Below are 26702 nucleotides of genomic sequence, written 5' to 3'. Positions count from 1 at the left end.
ACATAGCGTTCACTTGTTGTCATTGTTACAGTAACGCCATGCCGCGATCTCACAAGGATACAGAAATCTTTAACAAATCTGTGGATTCAGACTATAAGCCGCATCACTGCCAAAATATAATCAAGTGGTCCATGTGTCATTTCTGACCTGAAAATTCCATCCAAATCCGTTAGTCCGTTTTTGAGTAATGTTGCGCACAGACAAGCAGATAGACAAATGTATGCCGATCCTCACATAACTCTGCCACGCTCCTTGGCGGAGTAAAAATAAGCAGTCAGTGGATGAGCATCTTGCCTAGATGACAAAAACACAGATTACTTTAAAAACGAGTAGAAACTTGTTTAGCTATTTTTTTTTCTTATTCTGTCTTTTGTCACAATCTGCTTGTAAACATTTTAAGCCATGCATGGAGGCTTTGCTCAGTGAATGGCAACACTGGACTCTTGGTTAGTCAATCTACCACTTTCATGCAGGCTGAAATATGTCAACATACAATGACAGAATATTCCCCTCAGCCTCTGCTGTACTTTGTGTTTTGTAGTAATGAGTGAATGAAACTATGATGTGAGCACAGCAAATATTATACCTGCTTAACATCACAGAGACGCACGCTGGTGTTAGCATTTAGCTCAAAGCATTGCTGTGACAAAATACAGCTTTGCAAAACTGTCAGCATGGCTATTGACTCAACACAAAGACAGAAATTAACAATTTCAGTAGCTGCCATATAGCTGTATGTTAGTATCATGGGTTTGGCATACACTTAGCACCACAGTTTCAACCATAATTCTGCATTTCTTTTGAATCCAGTTTCACAATTGAGATGTTAAACTGTTGGAGGCATATCAAACATATGAAACAACCTTTTGGATGAGGTTTGTGTAAAAGAAAATATAGGATAACAAGTGAACAATAAATAATTGAGATAACTGTCTTTTTTTTTTTACACATGAGCCATTACAAATCAATAGCCACACTTTTATTGCATCACTAATTAAAGATGTTTTCTTCTCTCCTTGGGTTGCTCTGGAGTTCAACACAATTCCCCTTAATCAGGCAATCAATCACTATTAGATCTGTGTGCCACACCAGCACACAGCAGGCAGATGTGGCCCCCAGCAAAAGCTACAATCCATAAATTGGGGCAGACACTTTTGTAAAAGCCTTGTGACTCAGTAGACATTGCCAGAGCTGCTTGCAAAGCAGCATTTGGCCTTTATTTGTCGACAAGGGGGTGGCACCAAGCTGCTTCACTGACATGTCTTTTCACAAGAAATTACAGAGAAAATGCTCAGCCGAAATGTTCCTCCATGTCGCTGTCACTGTTTGTCACTTTCCATGTAACACAATATAATCATATCCTTTTAAGATTACAAAATCTCAGTGAAGCAATCATGCACTGCATACATAAAGGATAGCATGTGGTTACCTTGCTTTCAAAATCCTTGTGAAAGGCAAAAACAACATCATGTTTTTAGGCGATATTCATACATTTATAGTCGAGAAACAGGCATCTGCACCCATGTACACATCACAACTCTATTTGGCCCCGTTGTCCAAATGGCATGAAGGGCTGAATGAGCTGATTTGGCATGAGGCAAGAATAATCAGAGCAATACTCCAGTCCACAGAGATCCTTTATTGAATGCATAACAATGAAGCTTGATTGAAATTGATAATGGCTTTGAGGACTAGGTTGCTCCTTTCCACTCACTAATTTGTTCCAAAGCAACCTTTGACATGCATGGGATTGCCAGGGACAAGGTAATTAGGCAACTGTTGAAAGGGGTCAAAATATGTGTGTTTATACCAAAAGAAAGCACATGCTCCTTTACTGAGTGAATGCTGAGATGTTTCAAAATACCCCATTTGTGTTCCAAATTATTCAAAAGGAAGAGGTTGTGCAAAAATGTGCCACTACATGTTGTTGTATATACTTGGCTTTGAAAATAAATGACTAAGCTCTGTGTTACGGCGTGCGGCAGCGGAGGGTGAACTGTGTCATATTCCTGTATCAACACAAAGTCAGCATGAAGAAGTGCCGCGGATGTGAAAGTGCTGCTGACCTCGTCCATTTTTCTTCCAGTGCCATCAAGGCCACCGTGCTGCAATGCTCCATGCTGCACCCAATTGTGCCGAGTAAAAGGTGTGGAATCGAGGGCTCCTCCAGGCCACCAACCCTTGGACACCTGTGCTTATGAGAGTCAACTGCAGTGTCAGCATCATGACCAACATGCATCATACAGCTGCTTCACACATGCCCGCAAAACAACATTATCTGTCGACACACAGACCGCTCAGGTCTGGAAATATATTATCCATCGATGGCACAGCAACCCCCAGTGCTGAATTTCTCCTCTCATTGCACATTTCAAACCATGCCAAATTCAGGTATGCTGCATGCAGAGTTCTTGGGGGTCTCAGATTAGTATTATGAATCATGCAACATGATATTGTTTGATTGAATGCACCAAGTCCAAATTGGATTCCCAGTAACGCCTCCTCCCCTCCCTGCCTAGACAAGTACTGATGAAAGATAACCGCCTCTGCATTAATCAAAGAGATGGAGCATTTTGATCCCACTCTCAATTAGATTAGATTACATAAATTTAACAATTTGTACGAAATGTGATATAAATTATCAACAGGTCATTCAGTTTGATCTCTTGCCCAATTCTGCCACCGCGAACAAAAGAAAATTGAATGTGGCTGCCTTTGGTAAAAACTTGGTGCTGTGGGAAAATCTGTCCGTAGGAAACCGTGACCACAATGTTTTTTTTTTTTTTAATAGGATAAGTGTGTTATCTTAATTTTGTTGTACTTTCTTTCTTCTTTTGATTGCATTCATTCCCACCGAAGAGTCTAATTATTTTGAAACATGAAATGATCAGGCGTGCTAATCAATGACAAGAGTGTGAAGTGACATGAGTCACTTTTAACAAGAAGCAAGCACTTTGAAAAGCTATTCAGTCCTGCCTTTCCTCTGTGTGTGTGTGTGTGTGTGTGTGTGTGTGTGTGTGTGTGTGTGTGTGTGTGTGTGTGTGTGTGTGTGTGTGTGTGTGTGTTGACTGTAAGTAGGATGTGATGGCGCTTACGGTTTGTTTAGGATTACAATAGACTCTGAGGAGTGGATGGTTTTATTTGTTGGAAGCATCACTCCCATCACATACTCGCCTGCACCTCAAAACGCCAATAACTTGGAAAACAACAGATTGCCCAGAAGGAGGTGAAACATAAGTCAGCCTTTGTTTATTATTTGGAGATGGAATAAGTATTTTTCTGAAATATCTCAGTGTCAGAGATGCAATCTATTCCATAGAGCCACCTCATGATGGTTAATTAGGTGTCAGCAGCAAAACCCAGGTAATTTAACCTTCATCAGGCTATATCACATGAAAAGATAATATAAGGGAATTATTCATTGCATCTTTCCATGGAACATGAAAAAAAGCTTTATTACAAATTCTAAGCTTAAGAGAAGAGCATGAATAGAATGCAAATTTCAAAAATCCAAAGTGATTGAGCCATTTGTGAAACAGTGAGCTTATTAGGCAGTTAAGAGGAACACCGTGTATATGCGAAGGGGAGAAATAAAGGGCAACGCAAACAGATTTAGCACCAAACCATCGACAATTAATAACCCTGAAGATCAAACGTGCAGTAAAAGTCAATTATCTAAGGGCCAGTGTGATCAGAATCTCACACCTAATGATCAATATAGTCTGGGCCACTATTTATGCAGCCTGACAGACAACTGACAGAATCCTGATTCGCTGATTCCCATGACATTCAAAACTGACTTTTCTCTGAGGAGTCTGGGGCGGATGACCACAGAATTTAAATGAAAAACAGTACAGATTTAGGCCTCATACAAGTCAGAGTGTCACAATCAGAAATCAACTTTAAAATGTTACACTAAAAGTGTGGCAATCTTCAAATGTCGGATGGTAAATGATGCAGCTGTGTTTATATCCATGATTATGGACTAAATGTGACTGTTTTTTTTTAAACTGTGTTGCTTTCTTTGTTGTCTTGTTGATTGTTGCCTTCTCCATGACTGTTCTGTTGACTGTATTCTCGACAGCGCTGTAAATAAGGACTTGCCCTCAATAATTTAAATAAAGGTTTAACTAAAGGTTGAAATCACATCGTGTATCAAAACAGATTTGTTAAGACATTCATACATATCAATGTCTGCTTTCTTTGTATTTCTATGTGAGACTGAAGTGACTCAAATTTACACATAATGTGCCTAAGTGAAACCAGATGATAAGCAAATACACGGTGACCGCAAGTTGACCTTAAAATACTGAAAACTAAAACGAAAATATATTCTTTATAAATATGAAAAAACATCAGGGAACTTTTATTTTTTATTGAAAATGTATATTAATATTTTAATATGACATTAATACTTAATTGTAGCTATATGTTAAAGCCATATTCTAATTAGTTTGAATGTTTTTATATACATGTTTTTTTAAGAATATGCCATTAAAGACCTATCAGCATTTTTTTCTTTTTTCTTTTTTTCTTTACCTACATTCTCAGGCTGTGCAAAAGAGAACAAATGGCAGTCATAAATTTTACAGCCACATTTTAAAATAGCCTACTCGAGATCCCAGATAACAGGCAACAACAATGTATAAAATAATAATACCCTGTCATTTGAGATGATGGTTAACACAGGAGACCTTGCTCCGTCCCAGCAGTGAAATTGGCTGTGTCACCAGTAGGGAGAGACAGTGAGATGGGCGGTTTGTAGGCTAGTGGCCGGGGCTGTTTTTTTTTGTGTGTGTTTTTGTGTCGGACTGGATGGGAGGGAGCAGCAGCCTCAGTACCAGGCACTGCTCTCCCCTCAGTACGGACCGGAGAACGCAGAGGAGGAGGCTGCTACATACATGCTGCCGCCGCCGCCGCTCGTGCTGCTAAAGCTGTTCCTGCCTTTGTCGTAGAGGAATCTTTTTTTTTTTTTTTTTTTTTTTTAATCTCCATCGAGGCCACATTTGAGCCACTTGGATATTCTTTTTTTTTTTTTTTTTTTTTTTTTAATTTTTCCTCATTTCTCCCCCTTTTTTTGTTTTTACGGATTCCGGGAATTAAGCGAGCTATGTACTCGTTACACGAGGGCAGCGGGCTGGTGCTGCTGGTGGTCTTGGCAGGACTGCAGGTAACGTAACCTCAAAGAGCGGCTTCGAGCGAGTTACACACCGGACACTTTAGGTGCTTGTTTCTGTTCCGTAGCGATGCTGTTGTGTTGAGTTGGGAACCCGTACGAGCTGCTAGCCCTCCAGCGGGCACTTTGGTGAATAGTGTAGGCTGTATAGTGGCCAGAAGAATAAAATAAATTAGACAACAAAGTAGCTCGGAACTAGCTTAAACCGCATTTACTAGCTAACGGTTCGGGGTTTTATTTGCTCACGAGACGCAGCACTGCGCTAATTTGAATTTTACTTGAAAGAAATTTACAAAAAAGGTTAATTTAGGAGTTCGTGTGGTTGAATCGTATTGTCGGGAAGTTAAAGGACAACGGGCCCGTGTTAACCTAGTTATGGTTATATTTAGTTTAGGTTGAATATTTATGTAGATTGCTGCAGCATGTCCCTGTCCCCCTGGCGAGTTAATTGCCTCTCTGGTAAAAGTCGTTATGAGCAACAATGAGAAGAAGCCTGCTGTAAAATATGCTGGTGACTCAGTATAACCCAACTTTATGACACTGATGGGATGGGGATTGTTGTCCAACCTTAAGGATGGAAACCCCTCCAGTGTTCTGTGGAAATAATATATTTTCTTGACTACGCTGCTGCTCTGTTCAAGCTGCCCCTTGAGCAACAGAGAATAGCAGTCAAATGATACCACCTGATATAGGCTCATTGCACAGGACTGGCATTTTTGTTAACATTTAAATCCAGAAATGTAAATCCTGCTGCTCCCTCCCCCCTTCTTCTTCTTGAGCATTTTCCATTTAAATTCCTCTGATTAAGAATGGCAAGTGGCACGGATACTCACAATGCTCTTTTTCAGCAGGACTCCTCTCATTTTACATTCTTTAGAGAGTGCATGCAAAGAAATAGGGCCAGGCCTCTGTTCAGGAGAGCTGAATCAATGCTGAGGCTGTGTGATGGAGTACATTTGGACATGCCTGAACACCAGAGCATTTTCCTTCAGAGTTATGCCCTGTTTGTGGTTAGTGTTTCTTCTTTTCTTTTGTGCTAAATACTTGCTTCATGGAAACACCAGCGTCAGCGTGATTCACATGTTTTGTACTCCTTTGCCTCATTATTCTGTGAGTATTTTTATTGACAACCTAAGCACAGAGTTTTCCTTTTCAAAGCCTGGCAATATAAAAAAACCCAAAAATGAATATATTGATCAGTCATAACCTCGCATTCACTTCAAAAAATCCTGTTCTTTTAGGTTGTTTATTCAGACATTCACTCATAAATGTTTATTCCCTCAACAGCGGATTGTTAGCATTTACTTTTTATTCCCTTGTTCCTGTACTTCAAAGTGAAGAGTGTTTGTCCAGAGTGGTGTGTTGATCAGAGGGGCTGGCCGACAGTGCTGGCCATTACCCTGCGCCTGGGCCCCTACATGGGGACAAATGGAGCTTGTTCTTGCCTAGCCATGCTTTTTGGCTAATGCTTAACCCTTTTGGCCTCATTATCCTAATTGCAGCCCCTGTTATAAAAACAACAGATGCTTTTGTACAACTGTGGGGACTTCAGAACGTGACCAAGGGGTTTTGGAGTCAACAGAGTGCATTTTTGAAGGTTGATTTATGATTCATTGTTGCCCCCCCCCTCTCATTCCCACTCCCCCGTCACAGATTGCAGCAGAGGGCAGGGGTACCCCACCATGCAGGCCGGGCTTCTCTGAAGATGTGTACAAGGTTGTGGTGCCAGATATCACAGAGAAAGGACAGCCCCTTTTCAACGGTGAGTAGTGAAATATGTCCTGTCCTGTTTCATGCTGGGTGCCTGCTATGTCTGTGTTTGATTGAGTGTCTGCGTGTGTGTCTTTGTGTGTAGGCATGCACGTCAGTTGAGCGTGCTTGCCTCCATGTGTTACATTTCAGGGGGGATCAGAACAAGCCTGACATATTTAAACAATTAGCTTCAGTGTAGTTGTGTGGTATTGCAAGTCTTGTAGTTTGCCTTGTAAACCAGCTCAAATGTGATTCAACTTTACACAGCTCCTGTCCATTTTGCTTTCATGCTGCTTGTTCTTTCAAAGCAGGCTGAGACACAGGCAGATTGTTACTTCACACATTGTGGCTATGCTGTTTTTGTTCTTTTTTTAATTTGCATTTTTGGACAAATATTAGCTGCCTGCTTTGCGATTAAAAGTAGGAAAACTTTGTTGATTGCACTGGGGACATGCATCTTGTAGCGGTGAATAAAAATCAATTACACACAGATTTGAATACTTATGCGACTTTAATCGAGCAAATAATCTAGCGATTAAACATTCCATGCCTTGTGCTGGCACACTGAATTGTTTCCATTATCTTGTGGCATTATTTTGCATTTGTCTTGTCCGAATTTAATTGCTCTGCTGTACAGTTTTAAATCATTTCTGCCTGTTACTTTAAACACTTTGATGCCTAAAGGTTCCTGCTAGAATTACATAGTAATGTGCCCAGTTGCAGTATTAGACTGCAAAGCCCACTCAATCACAGTGATAACGGCAATTTAAATGTTTGTTGCAGCAGTAGTCCTTCTGTTGAAAGACAGCTATAGCTATAGCAAGTTTATATTTCTTGCTAACACATTGCCAACAAGAAAGTGAAAACAATATATTTTTTGCTGTACTCCATTACATTGCAGCAGGCATGACCAATGCTGCTTCTTTGGAGTTTAATATTGGCAAAATGAGGATGCAGCTACCGTGAAATGGTACGCAGGTCTACAGACGGTAATAAAAACTGGAATATATCACCAGTGTGCCATTAGATGGGTTAGAGCCTTGAGGTCATTTGGACCAGAAAGCATTCTCGCTTGTGTTGCATTTCACAGTGTGTGCCTAAAACTTGCACGCTGCCGTTGGTGTGAGTCAGAGAGATGGAGGGGGAGGTAGCAATGACGAGAGAAGAAAGGAGAGAGGGAAGAGAGTGCTTAGATGGGTGGGTACAGCTTTCACTGGGCTTTACCTTGTGCACAAGTTTCCGTTTGATCCTGCAGGTGATGGATTTCCCTCTGTTGGCTTGTGGATGAGCCGTGACCGGGGGTAATCAGGTTCTCTTTTGTTTGCCCCCACACTACCCCCTCTCCCCTTTTCCCTGCCTTCCCCTCCCCCAGTGAGTTGTTGCTCTGTGGAGATTTCCTTGACAGAGAGGGGCACTCCTGTGTCATTGTAATGCAGCAGGGCTCTGCAGCGTGGGATGATGTTAATGAAACTGCATTCTCTAATGAAAATCTCCTGTGGCATGTTTTGAAAGACAAAGCCCCCACAGTGTGTAGAGTATTCCCAAAGTTTTTCAACTTCGCTTTCACCATGCTGGTTTAGAATATTGTTTTTGACCACAAGCGGAAGGTTCTTTCAAACTGAAGCTGCTTTAACCACATGTAGCAGGCTAAGGCTTTGCATTTCCTTGCATTTCATTAACTTTGTCAATTGTGCCCTGCATGGCCTTAAATAATGAATGAAGCATCAGTGAGTGAATCCTACAGTATCTTATTAAATATATCTGAAAGTCTGAACATGGTGTAGCAGAACCCTTAATAAATAACCCAGTAAGCTCATTCTAGTATGCATAAATTTCTCCTTAAGTTATTAGTGAGCAGTGACCAGGTTGGTTAGCTTATTTGAAATAGGATCTGCTTGAGTATCAGTGTAATACTGTCAGTGTATTGTGTAAGGTGTCAGTAATATGAGTTCTTTGCTCATATGCATTTCACTCCAGACGTGCATTAGAGGTAGTGGGTGTGAGCTGTTAGATATCTTTGTCCCATATAATTGTAGTGTTGTCTTTGTTATTGATTAAGAGAATACACATCCTGAGCCCTGTAAAACCTGGAAATGGTGTCTGTTCACATGTAAATGACTGACACTGTATGCGCTAAATTGAAGACATCCTGTGGATTTGATGATGGTAATTGTGGCTGGCCAGCTGACATAGCTGTTTGCCAGTAAGATTTAATCACGTTCCTGGCTGGGTAAACTGGACTTTTAACTGTTAGCTGGCCAAGTGATGCCCCATTGATTTTCAATAGATTTGTTAAAAGGAATTTCTTCAAATTTGCTTGGCAGAGCAACACAGAGAAAAGGCAGGCAGGACAATTATTCTTCTATGAGAATTTCTCTCCAATGATCCATTAAAGGGAGGTTACGCTCATTGTTTGCAGATGCAAAACCACATTAGGCTTACCCGCTGTCTACCCTCTGGGGCCCATATGACCTTGCTTTTAAGGCTGGAATATTTGCTCTGGCCTGATACCGTGTGATGAGAAATGACCAAACATAGCTATTTATTATCAGACCATCACACAGATGAAAGCACCTAAAGTCTTTAAACATTCACGCAGTGTTTCCTCTTATCTTGTTTAGTGGTTTGATAAAATTACTTGTTTTACTAAATTGCATTTAATTTCAGGTAGACTGTGGCTGCGGGTGGTTTGCCCCTGGGTGTCTAATGGAATTCTGGTGGCTTTGGAGAGCTGACACACATTGCACAGTTTTTTTTTCTAGATGAAGCCTTTAAAGCAGGGTTGCAAAGTGAGTCAGTCGGAGCATTATTCAGCAGAGGTTTCCCTCCCTAAAAACTGGGTTAATGAAAAGCCCAAAAGCTTAATTGAGCTTAATACGCTCTCTTATGCTGCTGTTCTGTCATCCCTACCCCCAACCGTATATTCTGCTTTCATTTTTCTTTCCCCCACCCCTCAGTCCTGAGTGTTACTTATTTTCTTGACAATTATGTGAGCGGTGCGGTGAAAGAGAAGTATGTTTATAGTCTGCTTTGGCCTTGGTTCAAGTGCTTTAAATGTGATGGTGTCAAGAGGGTCTAGTGAGCTGGCTCCACAGATGAGCTGGGGGAGGGATTTACAGTTGACCAGTTTAATAACGTGATTGAAACAATTAGTGTCAACGTCAGCAATGAGAACATCAACAGGAAAGCTCTCGCAGGCTAAATATATCTCAGAATTTGCAGGTAATCTATCATTAAGAATAATTACCTCTCTTTCCTGTTTGTCTAAGGCAAACCTTTTAAACAAATGTAATTTCACCCTTTTGACAAGCTAAACATTGCATTTGTGAAATCTTAAATTCTGCATTGACTGAACCAGTTTTTATGTTTTTCTGGTTCTCTTCACCCTGTTAACATTCTGATGGTCTTGAATGCAGGTGGGGCCACTCATGTGTTTAAGGGGCCCCAGCATTTGGCGAGAGGTGACCCTTCTCGACCCTCTCCTGTAAACGGGGATGAGAGCTCTGCAACATACACAAGGCTTTTTCCTGGTCTCAGATTAGGAATGAGGCTGGCGGGGGGTTCCTGATGAGTTATAGATGAATGGAAGGCCAGCCAACGGGGTCTTGACCCATCTCCAGGGAGGCCCAAAATGCATGGCACCTCTACCCTATGTTATCCTGACCTAGAGAGCCAATAGTTCATCACTTAGAAAAACAAACAAATGCAAATTTAAAAAATGTGAGTTTTTTCAGGCTATCTGTATATCAAATTTCTTAGTATTTGTGCTACGACAGCATGATGAAAAGTACCCAACTATTATGGCCCTTGTGGTATGGGCCAAGGAACTGTTTCTGGAACATTTTATATAGCTCTGTTGATTGCTGAAATATTTAGTAATAACTTTGAGAAATAGCCTGAAACAGTATATTTCCTGAAACACGGTGTCAGATAAAGACTTGTTTTTGAGGTGTGTGTATTGATCTCCATGCCAATGCTGAATAATTCATTTGTCAAACATGACTTTCTTAGTATTCAAATTCCTTTTCGAGATGAGATCTGTAGGTACAGAGGAGACATTATGCAGTAGATGAGAAAAATTAAAAGCAACACAATGCACTGTGAAAGCCCTTTATTTTTAATGATATAGTAGCCGCTGCATGTTTCTCATATTCTCTTTGTCACTGCGGGACATCAAGCACAACCCAATGACCATATCTCTCTTTTTGCTGGAGTTCAGAGTTTTTAAGCTCAGGCAACAGTTTCACCATAAGTTTGTTTGAAAGAGCAGTTCATTGCTCCCACCTCCTCTTTTCCCTGAGAGTGGATCAATGAATTCAGGGTCTTTGTTTGCTGAGATCAATATGTTGTAATGAAGGCTGCGCTCTAATTCCCAGCTAAAGCATCACTGGCAGAGTAGGGCTGAATTTGTTTTATTCTTTATTGTTATCAGCCTGCATACATTTATTTTCATCTTCTACTTTTTTTCTTTCTCTGGAGCACCATGGCCTAATAACCATCACATATTGTGACAGCAGATTGAATTTTGGTTATACATGATTTTGGAAGCCAACCTTTTGCATGTTGCCTACAATAAAACAAAGAAGCTGAGTTAGTTGAGCACTTTTGGGAACAACACCATAACAGTCATTTGTCAGAAGATCACAGCTCTATTGCAGTCCTAAGGCTATACCATAAAAATGAAATAACAATGATGTTAGTATATTAAAGCAAGTGCACCCATCTGTGGCTAAATTGGGAGTATTTTCTCAGCCTCCTGGCAGGCATGACAGGATAGGACATATTTTATGTGTCTGACTTTTTCTAGGCCCCAAGTTTTTAACCAATCCAAGGGTAGTCTGAAACTTAACCCTCCATATTTAGAGGCAGACAGGTACTTGTGTAATGCCTGGATGTTGATAAAGTATTTTGTAGAGGGCAGACAGTGGCTTTGTAGCTTCTCACCACCTCTGTTCATATCGCTCTTATCAGCTACAGGCCCTGCCCTCTGCTCCTGGCACCTAACCGTATGCCTCTGACATTGGACAGTAGTTAAAGTGTCTCTCTCTGGTGCCTGTGAGTGTGAATATGGAGTTTGTCCTTGACATATAATTAGCTTGTTCTGCCCAGAGAGCTGTTGGTGACGGTGTACAAGTATACTGGTAACAGAGACTTGGCTCTTGTATAACTGTTTGGTTTTTACAGGCTATTTGAGAGACTGTCTCTGTCAACACAGAATTTGATTGTAGATAAGCAGTTGGACCAAGCTATATAATCTGACTTAAAGTGGTAAAATGTAAATTGTCATTTGTCTCTCGCACAGCTGCCTCTAGCTACATTTAGCAAATCAAACTTTCATTGTGTGTTATGATCAGCAGAGACCGACTCAGTCATGTGAAGGTTAAGGGGGTTTATAGGTTATATGCTTCAAGATCACACCTGGGCCCTTCTATCCATGACGTTGTATTTCTAGGCTTTTAAATTTGATGTGTGTGCTTTCATCTAAGACTGTCAAAAGAGAAAAGATTTATTTATTCTTCTGAATCAGTCCACCCCCCTCTGTTTGCAGTTGGTCATGACATTAAAGGAAAGGATCTGTAATCATTCTTAGTGACAGTGGTGTGGCATACCTGACACGTTGCTTTTGATTTGTTTTATTTAATGCAAAGAACACCCAGAAAGTGCATAAGATGACCCCACTATGCAATGAGGCCGTGTATAAATAGCTGGATTGACCCGACTTTGTGCATATATGCCTCCATATAACTAGGCTAGTGTTATTTTTCACAAGTGAAATGCTAGAACCAGTGTGGAAAAGAAAATGCCAGCTTGCACCTAGAAGACAATACATCACCACTATAGAGTGAATTGTTTACTTTTCTAGGGACTGATTTGTGGATTTCGGTGCCATTTTTCTTCTGTGGGACAGCCTTTTTTGGCTGGTAGAGTGAACAACTCCATATCTCTTTCACAGATTCTGTCTCTACAAAGAAAGCTCTGTTTGTAATGTTTCTCCAGCTGTTTATTGTGCAATAACACTGTTCGATTTTGCCCAGTTTCTCTCGATGCTGTGTTTGTTTTTCTCATTATGTTAAGCTAGATGAGAGCATAGAGAGCTCTGTCCTCACGTTCTGCATTGGCAGGCAAGTGAAAGGAAGCCACTCCCATTCCCCACTGCTTTCACTCTCTCGTTAAATCTTTTGTCCGTGAAGCAATACATTTAGCTCCAGCTTTTTTGCTTCTATCCCGGCAAGCTTGCATTCACTAGCTGCCCAGATGCAGATTCAGCAGCATTACCTTTCTCACATAGCTGCAAACGACAGACAGCAGGCAGACAACTGTGTCTTTGTGTGCAGGGTCAAACAGGGAAGCTAATACTGAAATGAATACATTAATGAGATAGTTTGTGCAAATGTAGAAAATAGAAACAGAAGTAGCTCTGTGTTTAGCCTCTTTCTGTATGCAAGTGACACACATAACTCACGTTCTTCAAATCTCATACTGCGTTCAAGAGGTCACATGAATTAGCATGCTATTATTCCTCTGACAACAAAAGAGAAATTTGAAGCAGGGACATGTTAATTGACCCAGATACTGTAACCATGTTCACAAAGGCCAATATCCTGCCTGGGAATAGACGTCTACCTCCTGCAGGCCACGCCAACTATTGTGTTCCGGCACAGGCTTCAATTTCAACACACCAGCGCTTTTCTGGACACTAGCCTCTGATGACTTGCTTGTATCTCGTGACATTCTCCATGCATCCTCCTTTTATCCAGTCCTTTATCACCTCCACCACTCCCTTCCGGGTTGTCCCTTCCCCCTTCCACCTCATATGAGCTTTAAGATGGAGGAGCTCCCTTGGCTCTATACAATGATTGATGTGCCTTAATTGAGTAATGCAAGGACAGCACTGTAGCATTTAGTCCCTTTTTTTTTCCTACAACTGAGTTTGTTTCCTAGAGTGACCTTGGTTGTTTCATGGCTTCCGTCATGGGTGTTATTTTATCGGTGTGGTAATATTTTTGAAAGATGGCTTTCTGATGTTTTGTGGTTTTTTGATACTTGATGACTTTTTACACCAACTTGTGCTTTGTATCTAGTAGTTAATGCTCTTTTGCCTTAGAAAAAATAAATTTTTAATGCTATTTAATGTAAACAAATGTAGTTTAATCATGATTTAGCTTGATGATTGTGATTTTTGCTTTCCATTATGCATCGCAAACTGTTGGCTCATCAGATAAGCACATGTAGCCCACCATATTACTTCTCTCAAGTGGTCTACTGTTACCATCCCTTGCTGACACCAGTGTCTGCCATCACAACGGATATTGTGATTGACCTGCGGCAATTTCTAGTCTCCATTTGAGCGCACACTATGGCACTGAGCAACATATCGCTTTGCGGCCTGTGTTGTCTGAGTTTATATTATCTCCTCCTCTGTCGATATTTACTGAGGCATTAAAGGGCGTGCAGCATGTTGCCACTTTATTTCCAGTAGCACTGCCTCCCCAGCAGGGTATTGGCTGCAGGGGGGTAGATTCTATCTGAGGCCTATAAATGAAGCTACAAACTGAAGTTCTGATAATTACAGCAAGATGTTTAACTTGCATAAAATATGAACCTGTTGGATGGCTAAAACACATGGCATAATTATTTGAATGGGATTTTAAATTGAATCTCTCTGACTGAATTATTTTCTGCTTTAGCACAATGTATGTGTTTGTGTGTATAACCCTATGGCTATATTAAAAGCTACTAGAAATGACTAGATCAAAAGATTTCTGAAATGAATACTCCATCACTAAAAGTCACAGTAAAAGAAATGAAATGATTTTTAGAAATAAAACAGAAGTGACAGCAGCAATGTTCTCATTCTCACCACCTGTCAAATGTAAGTCAGACATTCTCAGTTTTTTAATGACCAGTTCGTTTAAAGCCCTTTCTAGGTGCTTTAAGTTCTTCACTACTCGCCTCTTTTCATTATGACTTCTTGTCATTTTATCCTGAGTAGGTAGAATCTGCTTGTGTCAGATTAATAGGTAGAAGCAGCTGCCCATTAGAGTTGCACAATTAGTTGGATTAAAATATTTACATTAATAACTCTGAAATCTTGTTCCTGCATTACAACGATCTTGCTTAGCAGGAGATCCGTAGTATTAAGCCAAACATTCCTAAATTCTCTCTGAATTGAGTTAGGAAAAAGAACCCAGCTGGTGATGAAGAAGGAAGAAGATATTTGGATCAGGTTTATGGAATAGAGTTTTAACCCTAAACATGTTTTGCTAAAATAAGGCTGACATTAATTTGGATATAACCCTTTAGATTTTAAAATAACCATTTCATGAATTAAAATGTGTTAGATGTAACTCTACACAGCCTCTCTGCACCCACATATCTGTTGCTTACTGCACCTCAAGAACACCAGCTCACCTGTGACTCTGTTAAAACATTATTAAGCTACTCTACACTCCACAGTGGAAAGCTGTAATATCAGAGCAGTTCATCCATACATGTTAAAACCTTTAACCACTTCCGTGGAAGCGAAATGATACAGAAAGCCTCACCACAAGTTGACAGGATTCATTTTTGGGTTTGTTTTGTGTGAAACTCCGGCTGTCTGTGTTCACTGCTTTTACTTTTATGATGTGTCTTCTAAGAGAAAAAAACAAATGTCATAGGGGATGTTAACAAGGTTTTTATTTGACTGGTCTTTGATGAGCATGACAAGCACCTTGTAAGCAAGTCATATTTGTAGCATTAGAAGGTAACGCCATGGTTTTGTTCAATATGATGAAGCGATCAAGGTCGAAAGTACTACCTGGTAGTGTCTGCTGTCTCCATGGTCAAATCTCTTGATATTTGGAGGAGATAAACTTCTCTCAGTAAAAACTTTCAAGGTACTTCCTGCAGAGCTTGGTGCCTTGTGTTACAGGAGTTGCTGTTTTCTGGGCAGCTTTTCTGTGGTTTTTAACCATAAGAAATACAACAAATTTAGTGTATCTGTTTGCCAATCGAGAGTGCTGTGTGATTCAATGTTTATATCAAAAATACTGCTTTATAAAGCCCTTACATTTTATTGACAGAGATGCCAAAGTGCTATCTGTTGAGCTTTCATAACACTATGGATTCCGTATAGCCACGGTTTGCAGATACTGACCAATATACAACCTACCTTTCATCTGATTCCTCACAAGTACAATACACTCAATCTTGTATAGGTCCTGTGTCAGCTCTTCGCTCTCACACTAAGTGATCTAAGCACTGTGACCTTTGTAGAAGATAAGCTTCCACCGCCTGACTTGAAGAGTTTGGAATAACGGCCTCAGCCATTAATTCATGGCATTGCTAACCATATGAGGGCTATGAGCCAAGGTTATTGACCTTTCACGCTGTCACTAGTGATAGAGAGAGCCAGGTCCAGGGGGAAAATGAATTGTGCTTATTAAGTGGCTTGGCTTTGAATCACACCAAGGGACCAACTTTATTCTCCACTTTTCTTTTTCATTTAAATTATTACTTTTTTTTTTTTTTTTAAACACTATTTGACCAAATGTCTTCAGCTAAAGTAGAAATTGAAAGCACGTACACCTGGAATTACACTAAATCATAGTACTCCCCTGAATGTCTCTGAGAGAGATCAGGGTGTAATGTGTGAACTGCCTAAAGGATTAACACTTGGAGCGCAAAACACATTACAGCAGCACATCTTAAACTGAGGTCATTGTTGTCAGATGAAGGATTCCGTGACTTTAGAGTCACTCATCAAAGTTTTTGCAAAAGCGATTTGAACTGATAGATGGAAAAAGGATTTTTATTTCAAGCACAAAGATTTTTGTCTTTATGGGTCTTTGCTTGAGATTTATTTGCACGTTTATGGCTTGTAAGACAATGGAAGAAAGCCGAACAAGCAGAAAACCATTTGAATAAAATGAAGCATGTAAAGAATGTTGTTCGTACTGTGCAGAAACAGAGCCATGGATAGAGAAGATTGAGCACATGTTATTTCAGCCCTGTCCTCCCTCAGAGCTCACAGTCTCTAAAACCTGGTGGGAGGCATGCATTTATATTGGATCAACATGCTATGATGTTATTTTTCCAGCTCCACTACTTGTGGTTATAATCATACCCGGTCCCTTATGGGGTTCAAGTAAAACCATTTTTATTGACTCTGGAGAAGCTTATCTCTGCCTGATGTATTGTTTGTACATAGGACCACAATCACATCCCAGTGGAAATAAGCAATAGATAAAACCAGAGAACTTGCACAATAAATGTATTTTAGTTATTAGATGACTTCCCCAGTGAGGCCTAACATACGGAGAGTTTTAAATATTATACATGTTCCATTCATATATATACCTCAGATATTGCAAATGGGCTTCACTATAATCCAGTTTGAGGAGCAAGAAAAAAAGAAAGAACCAGTGATGCTACTTCAGCCATTCTCTGTAGTATTAATTTAGAAGAGATTGTTGAATTTTTCAAGCATTTGTTTGTTTGTAGGGAGGAAGCTAGAGAACGAGGGGAAAAAAAGGACAAATGCAGGAGAATTTTGTGTGCTTAAGTGTGCTGTTTGGAATTGCAGTGCATACTTGTGTATCGGGGTGGGGGACTTAGTTGCATGCTCAAATGGGCTACTTATCAAAATGTACAGTATGTACAAAATTGAAAAAAAAAATTATCTCAGCCTTTGGGTACCAGGGGTGTGAATGAGTGGGTGTGCGTTTTTTGGACTTGAAAAGCTCCATATCGCAAAAGCTCATACCTCGAGCTGGGACTGCGGACAAGTGGGTGCCAGCTGATGGAAAAAACATGCACTTACTGTATGATCACACCGCAGCTAAATGTGGTTGTCATTCTAAATCTTAAGTTCACACACAGTTCAGCTCAAAATTTTCTGAAGAATTTGAAATGTATTTATTTGAATTTCACAGTCTGAACTGAAAACACATTGGTCAGCTGGAAGTTGGCAACATCAAAGTTAAAGCTTTATTTAGATTTTTTATTTTTGACTTTCTCCTTCTTCCTCTTGAGGTGTGATTTGCCTCTGTCCGTGCAGTATGTCAGTAACAGATACAGAGGTAGCAATGAGATGTAACATCCTAACATTTTCAATCCAGATGCTGCCTTTCTACTAGAGCTGCTCACACTGTGGGCCATTTTGTGGTCTTGGACAAAATGCTGCACTTTTTCCTGAGCACTTCCCTCGAGGTACTAAATTTGACAGACGGAAAACCACATGAAGTCACTAGGATAAAATCACACCGTTGGCTATTTTAACAATCAAGCCAGACTGAAAAGAAGAAATATTTCATACAGCTGCCACCATTTTGCCCTGTTCTAACATTGCTGTGGTTATGGGTGTTAGTAATGAATAAATACATTAATTCCATTACCCTGTTTTTACTCATCATGCTCTGCACTGATATAGTATGTAATTTAAAACCTCTGTCAGTGGTTGATAGAGCTGTCAGTCAGAAACACACAGAACCACACTCTGCATGGTCACACTAGTCCATTAGTAATTAGGGTTTCAGTCGAGGGAAAAAACATTTAGTCTGTTTTTATGGGAACTTAGAAATTAGCCTTTATTCATGCTTGGAATTTATTGCACTCTTTTTAGAGACAATAATATTGGAGCAAGTTTTGGAAAGAATATGCAATTAATTCAACTGATTATCCCATGAGTTGTGAACCAATGATTTCTTCAGCTTAGAACAGACCAAAACAAAGAATGCTGTGGATGACTTGCCAAGAACATAAACCATCACGTTGACATGGCATTATTGCTTCAGTATTTAGTGTTTGTTTAAAGCTGCTGTTCCGCCCCGAGTCACACACACGAACACAGCTTGTCTTTTAAAGCAGATCTTATTGGATAAATAGCAGAAAAACAACTGTGGTGAACCCGTTTGAATGTTTCCCCTCTGTCCTACCAAGAATGTGTTGTCTGGGAGAGCTGAGGTCAAAAGACACAAACAAGGCTTTGTTCTGCATTTACCAGGCTTACTCTGGGCAGAGTGACTGTAGTGGACAACACTGACACACATTGTTCTTTTATACATCTGTTGAAAGATTGTCTAGTTGATTGAAAGAGGATACTTATTCATGGGCGTCAGAGTTGTAGATTAGTTTTATTGCATTTTGACTGCCCAGATAGTCATGCATATCTTCTGAATTAGAATGTTGTGGATTTTTAAGCTTTTCATAAAAGTAAAGTTCAGGACCTGCACTGGGTTACATATTGATGTGTGAAAGAGATCTGTGGCTTTTCGGTAATAGATATTTGATGATACAAGATGGAGTACAGTGAAATGCACTTCTATTTTTGTGATTTCAGACTGCATATAGTACATGCACGCATGCACCGCTGCCACAGTTCTGACTTCAGACTAAGTATTTATAGCATTGGGCTCAGAAGCCCGCACTTAAGCACAACTGCATAAATAAATATCCTGACTGATGAGGTCAGCAAATCACTACATTATGGAGATGATTCATCCACATTTTTGTGCCACTTACAACTATAATCAGTCTGGTCTCACAGGAAGAGTGTGGGCTTAGCTTTTAATGGTAGATGAACCAATAACCAGAACACCTTGTGAACAGAGAGCTGTTGCAGACATTTAAAGCTATGTATGAGCGTGTGGTGGATCCTGCTAACAGCTAGAACAGCATTTTGTAAAGCTTGGCCACATACAATGCAGTGTCTACCCACTTCTTAGCCTATCCTCTGGTCCCTGGCCTTCATTTATTGGTCCGTCTGCAGTGTACTTGGAAAATGCAATTACATCACCATTGATTTGTGTCTCTTTGAAATAAGGTGGTCCAGACATTGGGCACATGCATAAAATGTTTTTTGCTTTTTGTTTTTTTACTTTTTCCTTCTCTCATGCTCTCTCCATTTCCATCCTCACTCCCTTTTCGCTCCTGTCCACTTCTTGCAAATCCATTCTCAGCATGCCACATAGGCGAGCTGAGGGTTCCTTTGTCGCTTATCATGCCTTCCACCAGACCACCAAGGGGTCTAAGCATGTGTACACAGGCAGCTGTGCGCCACCGTTAAACTCCATTCTGTGCAGGATAAGTGGGGATTGGCATATTCTCTGCCCGTCAGAGCGGGTTTCATCTACTCAAAAATGCGACAGCTGGGCAGAGTGTTTCCACTCCTCCCATATGAGAAAGACAGACAGACATGAGACATGGAGAGACAGATTGAGAAGAGTGACAAAAGGGTAGCCACAGTTTCCTGACTGTGGCTTGGAGCAAAGCAAATGTTGGCACGTGTTATGAGTTAGCGTCGACCTAACTGTTTTTAAGAGTGCCCTAACACATTAAAGATGTGTGTCTGACTCCTCCTTTCTTTCTTTACTCTTTATGCTGTAAACACTGAGTAGTAATGGGAGGAAGGACATAAGAAGAGTAATTTATGTGTGGAGGAGAAGCCTGAGATGAGCCCTCCCTTCGGGATTAATGGGAGTCTCTGTCTCTGTTCGCAGGAAATATGAAAGGCCCTTTGTTGGTAAAGGGCTTGCTGCTGCCAGCAAATAACTACCCCCTGTCATATCAAAAATCCCCCAACCTCTAAATTCATTGCCTCCTCGGCTGCTCATCCTTCACCCCTTTTTTTCTATAAGCCTATGTGTTTTCTGTCAAAGTCGCTCATTTATGATTCTACGCTGTGCCTGCTGTACAGAGGCCCAGGAGACACTAGCTCACATTGTTAGTATTCACTGTCACTTCTAGGGTTCCGGCCATTGGGTGAGCAGGGAGAAGAGTGCGAGAAATACCGCTGTACAGGTGGTGATTCATACTTTCACCTGTGATGCCATGTTCAGTCCTTTCTGCTCTTGTTTTCTGTCAGTGTTTAATTCCAAGACTTGCTATCATGTCAGGCAGGGAATAGCTAGTTTAGCTGTGGTTAATGTGTGACCAGTGGGCTGTGCTGGTGGTGATGGTTTATTTTTAGCGTCGGTGCCGGTGTGTGTTGGTCTGTGCGGTGGCTAAGCATACCTCCTTAGGCAAGGCTAAATAAAGAATGGCCTATCAGTGAGGGGAAATAACTGTTTGGCACTACACTGGCAGTGTGTCTTTCATCAGGTCACACATTGGTCTCCTCACACCTGCAGCTCAGGAGAGGAGGGTGAAAGGCTGTTGGCATGTGTTAATTGTGGGAAAAAAAGACTGCAGAAAACAAGGCAGAATACTGCATATGTTTTTGTAGTGTATTATACTTCCTCCTGAGCAGACATTTCAAAAAAGCATCTGCTAAATAAAATTCTGAAGACGACGTAAAGAAATGTCACACTTCTGAGAATATTTTTAGGAGTGTTATTATTTTTACATCTAATTGGGAGCAAAGAAGTATTTCACTTTTTCAGTGTACATTTTCTCTTTGCTCAGGCACTATACCGCTAAATGTATCAGTCCCAAAAGCCTCTTTTTACTGTTTCTGAGTTTAACAAGATTCTGAAAACAATTGCGTCCTTTTTCTCTCATATCCAGATGTTCATTTCAGAATGAGGCTTTAATTTATTTTGCAACATAAACCTTTTGCTGAAGCATCTGTCATACCTGAATAGACCATTGCTGAATGTACAATGATATTGGGTTGAATTGAAATTGCACTACATACAGACATACATACATACGTATGTATGTCTGTATGTATGTATATATATATATATATATATATATATATATATATATGTATATATATATATATATATATATTCTTGCCTTTAAAAAGTTTACTGTTTTGAGCTTTCTCTGTTAGTTTCAGCCATTTCTGCCTCCAAGCTCCACAGAGGGAACACAGAATCTATTGGCTCCATATTGACTTCCTCAGGCTGTCTCCAATGGATTTGACATGGATAACGTGGTTGTGTTTGTAAGGGGAAGGGTACTTAATAAAAGCAGGAGACCCCCAACTGAAAAAAGAGGGAGGAAGAGTGAAATGAAGATGAGGCGAACTTAAATGAAGAGGGCTCAACTTGGCAAAAGCCGTGGGTTGTCAGGGGCAACTAAAATGGCTCTGTGCAAACTGCTTCCCTCTCACCCTCTCTTCAAGAGCGCTCCAATGTAAGCATGTAGTAGGACTGAATATGAGCCTGATTTTGAAAGGGTGAAACAAAATACACACATTGGATGTCTGCCTTTTAAATGATTTATAATTGAATTTGCCCAGGCTCTGCATGGACTGTAGATGGAGTAGAGCTTTAATGAGCTTCATAGTTTCATGTTATTCTATGCTTTAATTGTAATACTGAGGATGCCATTCATTTGTTTAATTTACTGGACTGGGAGCTGATGGCTGGTTTGGCATGGAAAGAGGGAGTTTAATGGCTGTCCTCTGGAAAGGATAAGGCTTATTAGGTCTGATGGGCCTCCTGTCTCATATAACTTAATGTGGCCATGATAGACAGTGGATTCTGGGTTTGGATACATTGGAACTATAAATTGAAGCATATTCCCAGGTACTGGACTTTGTAATTGCCCATTAAGGGCCATGTTTGTAGATGGAGGGGCCAGATGTCTCTGATGTGGCTGAGGGTCCTTCGTGTGCTTTGAGGCAGCATGCTGTTAAAGAGAGGAGGAGCATGGGCTGGACATTGCCCCTCATTAAAGTGACCCGTTTTCTGCTTGCAGACTCGTAAAAACCCCTTTAATGTTCTTACCAGGGAAGCTCCACAGTTTGCCCACAATTCCACAGTCATAAAAAAAGGAATTGAATTCCATAAGAATTCTCTGCTGTCATAGCTCACGGCACCAGCTGTCTGTCCGTGTTTAAATCTAACCCATGGGCGCCACTCCCTCTCGGTTTGGTGTGTTCCATATGTTACATTGATCTTAAAAGCTTGGCTCCCACTGGTCTACTTCAGCAGAAGACCTTAGTCTGATTGAGTGGGACATATGCATGGACAACATCAAACATTTCAGTATTTGATGTAGGATTACATGATCCTGGTGATGATTACCTGATTGATTTATGATGCAAAAACAGGGTGTCTCATATTACCACTCACATCATTTCTCATCCTAATCCTCTCTTTTTAAATAAATATATGTAAATGCGTACTTGGTTCCATAAAACTGGTTGTCATGAGATGGTAATTTAATTTACTCCAGGCACAGTCAGGCCTAGCGCGTCAGTGACATACTGTACACGCATGACAAAACACCCATCCCTCTCTAGACACCCTATCTCTTGTTTGTGTTTGGGCTGTAAACCCTCGTGCACAGCTGCCATTGAGGCACGTCGGAGGAGGGTTCGGTAATGCCGATGACCTCCTAATGTGGATTCCAGTGAGGCAGAAAGGCAAATGTTTGTGCTTCCAGGTCTTCCCGGTATCCCGGGTCGCTACAGCTGTCATGTTATCCCCTTCTTGCACATAACTTGTCGCTCAGAATGCAACACAATATCTGCTAGCGTACCAGCTGCTGCCACTTTAAGATATTTGCTGTTATTTTGACAGAACCCTGCATACTTAATCATTAGGCTTCCGGCACAACCGCCCTCTTTGAGGCTCAAGTCCCAATCAAAAAACAACTGTAATTTTCAAGGAAGGAATGTGATTTAATGGCCTCATAATGCCATGTTCTAATATTAGTCCTGAATGAACTTAATGTGAACCGTGCATCTTTAGATAGCGTGCAGTCTACTGTTGTTCAGGGTAAGAGGTAGTAAATACACTGGTTATATATGCTTGGTTCGTGTACGAGTATCCTCCCTGCGATCATTATCTTTAATTATTTTCTTTTCTGTGGATTGTTGGCCTTATTTGTATGCTGGTCATAAGGACGGCCACTGGAAATCTTATTTCTACTAGCTGGGTTAAGCAGTGTTGGCCAGCACAGTAGAAAGTGCCCCCTCCTTACAGGTCTGTGGGGACTATACTGAGCTCTGTTTCTGACGGATGAGTCTTTTAATGTGACAACTGAAAGGAGCCCCACAGTTTCCGCCGTGGACCAGCATTCAATAAAACAGCTACAAGTAGAGCTCCGCTTTTACCCCCCTCTCTTTCTCTTTGTTTCACAATGCCTTTTTCTGTCTTTCTCAGTTCCCTCTCCTCCCTTCCACAGCTCTCCTTACTCAGTCGAAAACTGATATGCAATACACCGCTTCAGGTTACAGTGCAGGCTCTAAGATACTTTTCAAACGGTGAACTCTGTGAATAACGGGATGTAGTGGAGGTGCGGGAATAGGAATGGAGGAACGCAGCACCAAGGGAGGAGCTTCTCTCCCCTTTGCCGCTAGGCTAAAAGCATTCAGCTCTTGCCCATTGTGAGCTCTTACTCAAAGGGATTTGTGATGGGGATGATCTTTGACCCTTCTACACCCACATTATGCAAATGAGTGCACAAAAGAGAGGGACGATATAATTATTTTTCTACACACAGATTTTGATTATGTGAGCTTTCATTTTTTTGTGAGTTTGCTTGTAATAATGAGATGGAAATCAGAAACTTGCTTTAATATTAAAGTGGACATGTCTTTGTCATTGTCTTTCCTGAGTGTTTTGTGAGCTTCTTCCGTACATTGTCAAGGCAGTGGTTGGGAAAGTAACCAGATCACCCCGTCAGCGCTGCAGTAACCCCCCCGCAAGCGCTGTTATTGTCCCCATGCACAAAGGATGGGGGGGATGTGTAACGCAAGAGGGAGCAACACGCTGAGGTTCATGGACAACGCCCTTTCCCAGAGTGTATCACAGTGTATCACCTAACCACTTCTGGCCCGAGACGTTTTACATTTTACACCAAACGCAATCTGTGTTTATTGTGAAGCAGTTCAACATCAGTTCTCTGACCTGGGTCCCTTTTCTGGACTCTGCTTTACTTGGAGTGAACACTTGTTATCATAGCAGTCATGGCAGCTATCATAGCAACATTATGATTATTAACGTAAGCAGTTAGTTACTGTAATTTAATGGGCGGCAACTTCTATTCATGTCAGCCACAAAGGGAATGAAATTTAATAACAACAGGTTGTTAGACATTCTAACTGATATGTAGATATGATAAACATGTGTGGCACATAATAGGGCATAATATGAGGTGTTGTAGTTGGTATATGGAGGTAATGTGAGGTTAAATCTGACCCCGCACAAATACATGACTGACATGGATTAAATGTGTTAAATATCTGCTTCATAGTTCATAGTTTTGAGTGTCAGTAGGGCAGTAGTCTCCAATCAGTGAATCATCCGTTATTAACATCCTCCCAAGAAAAACAAGTTAACATTTATTTGCCATTTTAGAGTGTTTGCTTTAATCGGAGTCTAAAAACCTGCTGTCCCCTGCCTTTTGTGTGCAGTACTAATGAGTTTAACAGCACCCTGTTTGACACTTTGGTAATGGAAGTTACACAGCTGGACTTAATGGCTCTCAGTTTTGTCTTTTTACACATTTACTCTGTTTTTGTTTAGATTTTCACACAGTACAGTGATGTGTGTCAAAACAGAATAATGTATTTCAAAGGAAGGATGGCCTTCACACTCAATAAACTACAGCTTTACCTCTGTATGATTTGTAGCTGTTGGTTAATGCACGTCTGCATCTGAACATGTGCAGCATGTGGCAGGAGATGTATTTTGGAATCATGCTCTGCAAGTTTCTATACACAACAATTTCCTGTGCTGAAAAAAAAGGGCCATGGCTGTAGTTGTGTTTTATTTCATTTCACCTCAACTGTTTCACCTGAACAGTATTTTTGGAGGTATAATATACATCTAGCAACTTCATCATCACATTATAGAGATAAATCCTTGATTTTAAATGTATAGCACCTTTCCTTAACAGTGACATTCATTGTCAAATGCTGTTCACATTTTAATTTAAAGCAGCTGCTTGATTACACTGAAACAGTTGGCCAAGTTTTTTCTTTATCCCTTTAAAATTATGTGGCGGTCGTATAAGTTCACTGTCAGCATTTCTGCATGTCAAGATGCATTTTAAGGTCTGTTTGTCAGTGCTTTAATTAATCCAGCATTTGGAAAGACATGGGACCTTTGCTTGTTTTCAAAACTCAGTATGACTCTGATGTGCTTGATTCAAACCATATGCTGAAGAGGCTTGAAAGGTTTCCACTGCATCAACAGACACAGCTGGCTGGCAGTCTGTGATCTCATAGCATGCCATGTTTGCCATATTTTACTCTATTCTTTCGCCTTGCCAAAGCTCTATCTCTGCTAACTCATTATTTGCTCTCAGATGCCAAATCTCATGCTGATGAATAACCTTCAAAAGAGGTCGGTGTAGTGCTTTCCTATAAAAAGAAACAATAGATGGTGGTGAATCAGATATTGTGGTGAGCTTCAGGGCTCCACAAGTCCTGTGCTGACGTCACAGAGCTGGTAAGCTTGTAAAAATGTCAGCTGAATGTTATGTACGGGTGCTGTGTTTGCCTTTTTTGGAAGGCCATCTCATTGACACTTACGTACAGTGTTAGCATGAGAATTACAGTCTGCATTGGCAGTACGAAGACATGGACAGTGAGTTACAGTCTAACCGCCCTCAGTGCTGATCATTAACAGTTTTAATACACTAGGATATTAAAGTTTGTTTTACTGTTCCCATCACCAACCATGCAGTGCTATAGACATGTGTTATTAAATTCATGTAATGTGAGTTATTAGGCCATACATCTTGAGTGTCCATGTATATTGCCGCATCCGTCCTGTGTGGTCTGAGAAAATATAGAGTAGCAGAGGAGATCATATTGGTTCTTGAGCAGCTGTACCACACCCTGACCACAGAAGATATGAACAACAAAAAAAAAAGGTTATTGTTATCA

General features: G+C 40.7%; 1 protein-coding gene across 1 annotated transcript in view; it reads left to right on the top strand.

The window, feature by feature from the left end:
- The first annotated feature begins 4842 nt into the window (after positions 1-4842).
- cdh2 (cadherin 2, type 1, N-cadherin (neuronal)) overlaps positions 4843-26702 on the top strand; it is a 58222-nt gene continuing 36362 nt past the window's right edge. The window contains exons 1-2 of the mRNA XM_023286043.3: positions 4843-5170; positions 6830-6938. Of these exons, the coding sequence (XP_023141811.2) occupies positions 5111-5170; positions 6830-6938 (169 nt within the window). The 5' untranslated portion in view covers positions 4843-5110. The remainder of the gene's footprint in view (positions 5171-6829; positions 6939-26702) is intronic.

Source organism: Amphiprion ocellaris, chromosome 10, assembly GCF_022539595.1.
Source record: "Amphiprion ocellaris isolate individual 3 ecotype Okinawa chromosome 10, ASM2253959v1, whole genome shotgun sequence".
In the NCBI taxonomy this organism is placed as follows: domain Eukaryota; kingdom Metazoa; phylum Chordata; class Actinopteri; family Pomacentridae; genus Amphiprion; species Amphiprion ocellaris.
Note: the sequence above shows the minus strand (reverse complement) of the source record. Positions and strands in the feature narration are given on the sequence as shown.